At 51.7% G+C, this 5,112-nt stretch overlaps 1 protein-coding gene across 1 annotated transcript; it reads right to left on the bottom strand.

Moving 5' to 3' along the window:
- Positions 1–1,106: 1,106 nt before the first annotated feature.
- Myog (myogenin) lies at positions 1,107–4,745 on the bottom strand. The gene is made up of 3 exons (XM_034513369.2): positions 3,200–4,745; positions 2,553–2,634; positions 1,107–1,976 (listed from the first exon to the last, which is right to left on the bottom strand). Exons 1-3 carry the CDS (start codon positions 3,743–3,745, stop codon positions 1,855–1,857), a joined length of 750 nt encoding a protein of 249 aa, XP_034369260.2. The 5' UTR covers positions 3,746–4,745; the 3' UTR covers positions 1,107–1,854.
- Positions 4,746–5,112: the final 367 nt, after the last annotated feature.

Here is a 5,112-nt window from a genome sequence, read left to right as displayed (position 1 = left end):
CACAAACCAGGACAGATGATTGCTTATTTGAGACAATCAGACCTTGATGGGACCTATCTTCTCTAGCTTCTTATTCTCTCAAGTTCTTGAGGCTCTGCCAAGTCTTTTTCATACTATCTTCTTTAGGTATAGTTTTTGGGAGGGCAGTTGGAGAGGGGCCCAGCTGAGCTCGAGCAACTGCAGAATGGCCATCAGCGCCTGCTCTCTTAAACTGGCTCAGGTCAGTTGACAAAGGGCCTGAGAGGACTGAAGAGACTGAAGAGGGCCCAGAATGCACCATATACTGGACCCCTGTCTGCAGTGGTTTGGAAATAAACTCCAGGGAAGCAGACAAACAGTACGACACAGCAGTAAGGTTGAACTTGGTGTTCTTGGTCTGTTCCGATTATAGTTCTTTTAGGTGCCGTGTTAATCCTTACACAATCTCTACCTGTGAACTTTGCTTTCAGTTTTCCACCCACCTCCCCTTAGGAAGCCAATCTTTGAGAAAAAAAAAAAATAGCATCCCAAATGATGAGAAGCCTGGCTTCTCCTCTGATGGTTCTTTGTCTCTGACTCCCTCAGCAAGATCTCCTCATTTTTTTTTTTTGAGCTGTAGGTGGGGACAGGAATATTCCTGTGCCTGGAGGGAAGGCCAGAAGGTGGTAAGGGGACATGCTATTTGTCCTGTGAAGAAGTGACAGTGTCTGACCCCATTTGTTCTTTGTAGTCACCCCCTACTTCTCCATAGAGAAGGTGATGTGGATCCAGGGGAGAGATGGAGCTGAGGAAGAGAAGTCCTGAAAACCCAGCTCTACACCCTTAACCCTAGGTGGGAGCTGGGCACAAGGCACGTGAGCATGCTCAGTGGACCTCTTGGGCTGTAAATTGGAACACAGCGGACTGTAAATGATGTCTGAGTTAAAGTACAACAGAGTGTTTTTCAGGCCTGCCTCTGTGTGCCCAGGATTTCTTAGGAATCTGGTCTTTCCCCAAGCTGTGCGTCTAATGACCAGCTCAGGACCTCCGCTCCACTCACATGATCCACTCCCCACTCCCAGGTGGACCTCCAAGGGGAAGGTGCAGTGTTTTAATGTCTCCCCTCCTGATAGTATCATTGCAGACTCTCTGATAGCAACCAGTCTTTATTCGTTTTTTAAAAAAGGAAATCCAAATAAGTTAGCAAAAAGAATTACAAAAAAAAAAAAAATTGGCAAAACCACACAATGCTTAGTTAACAAAAGAAGTCACCCCAAGAGCCCCCACCCCCTTCCCTGCCTGTCCCTGGCGTCATCAGCACAGGAGACCTTGGTCAGATGGCAGCTTTACAAACAACACACAAAACAATAAACAATACACAAAGCACTGGAAGGTTCCCCAATATCCACTGCAAATGCTTGGCCCCCCAGAGACTTTGGAACCATATAGTTCCTCCCCCTTCTCTCTCAACTCAGGGCAGGCCCAGCCCAGCCACTGGCTTCAGGAAGAGACACAGATGTGCACACTTGTCCAGGTCGGGGCACTCACTGTCTCTCAAATTGTCTCACTTGGGGGGTGGAATTAGAGTCGTATTATGATAAACAAAAAGGAAGCTCCTGAGTTTGTCCCATTGAGGGACATTAACAAGGGGGCTCTCCGGACTCCATCTTTTTCACCTTGGAAGGGGATGATCTCTGCTTTAAGGAGTCAGTTAAATTCCCTTGCTGGGCTGGGTGTTAGCCTCATGTGTATGGGGAGTGGGTAGTCTAGCTTGTGGCAGCCCAGGGCATGTTTTCTGGGCATCAGGACAGCCCCACTTAAAAGGCCCCTGCTGCACAAGTGTGGCATTTAACACCAACTTGGGGGCTCACATGTACACCCAGCCTGCAGACAATCTCAGTTGGGCATGGTTTCATCTGGGAAGGCAACGGACATATCCTCCACTGTGATGCTGTCCACGATGGACGTAAGGGAGTGCAGGTTGTGGGCGTCTGTAGGGTCAGCTGCGAGCAAATGATCTGTAAGGAGAAGGTGGAGAATGTTTCCTGAGCAAGGGGTATGGGACCCTTAATGACACAGGTTTTCCAGGACAAAATAGGTAAGGAAGACTCAGGAATGTCCTTCCACCTCCCAGACACTAGCACTCCCCATGCCGTGTGTGTGTGTGTGTGTGTGTGTGTGTGTGTGTGTGTGTGTGTGTGTGTGTACTTGTGGGCTGCTTCTGAAATCCCCTAATGCAGTTAGGTTTTGGAAGTGGCTATCCCAAGGTGAAGCCAGGATATCCTAGGGAACTAGGCCCAGTTTTACAACACTAACTCAACGATTCCCAGGGACCCCTGGGGCAGGGGCAGGCTCTTCTCCCTGAGCTCAGACACCAGCTGGGAAGCTGCTGGAGGCTCTGACTACTCTTTATCTGGTCAAGGCTACAGAGAGGCACGGGGTCTCCAGCCCATCATTTGGGCCTCTCAGGTCAGCAGGTTCCTGGAAAAGCTGCTGGAAGGTGACTAGAACAGGGAGATAGAGTAAGGGAACATCCCAGCCTAGTTAGCGACTAAGGGATTTGAGCCATGTTACCAGGGTCAGGATTCACTTACCTCCTGGGTTGGGACCGAACTCCAGTGCATTGCCCCACTCCGGACTGCAGGAGGCGCTGTGGGAGTTGCATTCACTGGGCACCTGCGCGCAAGACAAGGCCAAGGTCCAAGGTCAACTACTGGCTTCAGGTATTTCTCTCTGCCTGGGTTACAGGGTCAGTTACCTACCCTAGAATGTTACCATAGACATCCTACTTCTAGATCTTTCCTAGTTTCTGGGATGAGAATTTTGCCTTCACTTGGGGGGCGGGGGGCTGGTAAGGTTGGTAAAACCAGAGTATTTGTTATGGTGGTTCCTGGGCAGGCCTGCAGAAGCTGTGGACTTGGGATGGGACAAAGCTGGTTTCTTTGGCCACTTTTTCTCATTTTCGCCTAGACTCACCTAAGCCCTTACTGCAGGCTCGTTTCCGGGCCCCTTCTGTTGTCCTGTGCCAGTCCACCCCACCCTATCTGTATTTATATCCACTGCCTTTGTCTGGTCTGGAAACAGTATGAGCACAGAAGGCTGCTGGACAGTCTACCGATAAGGAAAGGGGTCTTGGGATCCCGAGGGCCCTGCTTTGCACCTGTTCCAGCTCTGGTGGCCCGAGGCTGACCAGGCACCTCCCTTTGGCCCTAGCCCTGGATCTGGTGCACCAGCCACTTACCACCTGCTGGGGCCCGCCCCCGCCTCGGTAGCGGAGATCGCGCTCCTCCTGGTTGAGGGAGCTGAGCAAGGCCTGTAGGCGCTCAATGTACTGGATGGCGCTGCGCAGGATCTCCACCTTAGGCAGCCGCTGGTTGGGGTTGAGCAGGGTGCTCCTCTTCAGAGCCTCGAAGGCCTCATTCACTTTCTTGAGCCTGCGCTTCTCCCTCAGTGTGGCTGCCCTCCGCCGGTCCACAGACACAGACTTCCTCTTACACACCTTACATGCCCACGGCAGGCACTGGCCTGGACAATGCTCAGGGGTCCCCAGTCCCTTTTCTTCCAGGGGCCCACGGGCTTCCGGGCTTAAGCTAAGCTCAGTCCGCTCATAGCCCGGGGTCTCGAAGCCCTGAAGGTGGACAGGAAGGTAATTTTCCCCATCATAGAAGTGGGGCTCCTGGTAGAAATAGGGGGATGTCTCATACAGCTCCATCAGGTCGGAAAAGACTTGTTCCTGCCACTGGCCCCCAAGCTCCTGCAGCCCCTCACGCCAACTGCTGGGTGCCATTTAAACCCTCCCTGCTGGCATGGACCCAGAGATAAATATAGCCAACGCCACAGAAACCTGAGCCCCCCTCTAAGCTGTTGCTGCACATCAAGACGTTTACAGTGGATTACAAGTGATTCCCCTTCCCTCTCCTTTTGCCCCCACCCCACCCTGCCAGCCTGCCCCTGGCCCAGGCGGCTCCTGTGCACGGGTCGGGAGGCCGTCGGCTGTAATTTGATTAGTTTTCATTTCTCCACAGCCCCTGTGGGGCAGGGAAGGTGGGGGTGGGTGCATTCCCCGTCTCATCTGCTCCTTTCAATTACTCCTACCCGGGCCTCCTGCCTGCTCTCCTCCATGGTCCAAGGCAGCTGGTGGACAGGGCACGAGGGAACAAGAAAGGGGTTGTCTTGGACGGGAAGGGGTCTTCAGAATCCATCTAGCCTTCTCTTTTCCTGCTCAGCAGCACCTTAAACCGTGCTATGTCATCCCATGAGACCCTTAAAGACCTACCACCACAACAGGACTGCTCCAAATTTGGGTCGTGTGTGTGTGTGTGTGTGTGTGTGTGTGTGTGTGTGTGTGTGTGTGTATCCTTAGGGTCCTTGGAAGCAAAAGACAGAAACTCAGAAGGGCAAATGAACTCAACTTTTGGGTTTCCACAGCATCTTTGACCAGGTCTCATGATGTTGGGGATAGATTAAGAGAACACAAGGACTTAAGTAAGGGGGGATCCTTAAGTAGTAGGGGTCAGGTAAAGTCAGTGTTTAGCAAGGATTAGAACTCACAGACTACACTACATTGCCTTCTTCTCCCCCAGTCAAGAGCTGTTCAGTCCCCAGTCTCCCTCTTTGGTCTCTCTTAATCATCTTTCCCCTCAGTGATGTCTTCTGCCCTGTTTGGGCACTAGAACCATCTTGACTCCTTCCTTTTTATAAAACGAGTGATAATAGTTCTTTATATTGTTTGTGTCTGCCCTGGGCCACCAGGCTGGCTTCTTCTATCCCTTCCTGCCTGAGTCATCACCTTTGCATGCGTCATACAACTCTAGAATGTCAGGTGGGGGGAGGGGCCATTTCCATGGAATCTTTGGCTCCATCAGCCAGTAGACACCTCAGTAGAGGCATTGGTGGTCAGGAGGACCAGTTCGAAGAGCAGTGTGCAGGCCTCTGGCCACCTTTCACCCAATCTCTGATTCCAGAATTCTTTTTCTTGTGGCTGTCACATGACAGCCTATTCCACTGACCTGAGGCTTCAAGAATTCTGGATTTTAAGCCACAAACTCACCCATGGTTTAGGATTTTTCCCAGAACCCTGCAGACTAGTTATGATCTGTCCTGCTATCCTTGTTCCAATGAAGGAGGAGGAGGAGGAGGAGGAGGAGGAGGAGG

Source organism: Arvicanthis niloticus, chromosome 10, assembly GCF_011762505.2.
Source record: "Arvicanthis niloticus isolate mArvNil1 chromosome 10, mArvNil1.pat.X, whole genome shotgun sequence".
NCBI classification, from domain to species: Eukaryota; Metazoa; Chordata; class Mammalia; order Rodentia; family Muridae; genus Arvicanthis; species Arvicanthis niloticus.
The sequence above is the reverse complement of the archived record's forward strand: the minus strand, read 5'-3'. Positions and strand labels throughout refer to the sequence as shown.

Excerpts from the sequence above, each read along its gene's own strand:
- Myog (XM_034513369.2), bottom strand. The coding sequence starts at position 3,745 with ATGGCACCCAGCAGTTGGCGTGAGGGGCTGCAGGAGCTTGGGGGCCAG. Across the intron at positions 2,635-3,199 it reads GGGGCGGGCCCCAGCAGGTG|GTGCCCAGTGAATGCAACTC; the intron begins GTAAGTGGCTGG and ends TCTTGCGCGCAG. Across the intron at positions 1,977-2,552 it reads GTTCGGTCCCAACCCAGGAG|ATCATTTGCTCGCAGCTGAC; the intron begins GTAAGTGAATCC and ends TTCTCCTTACAG.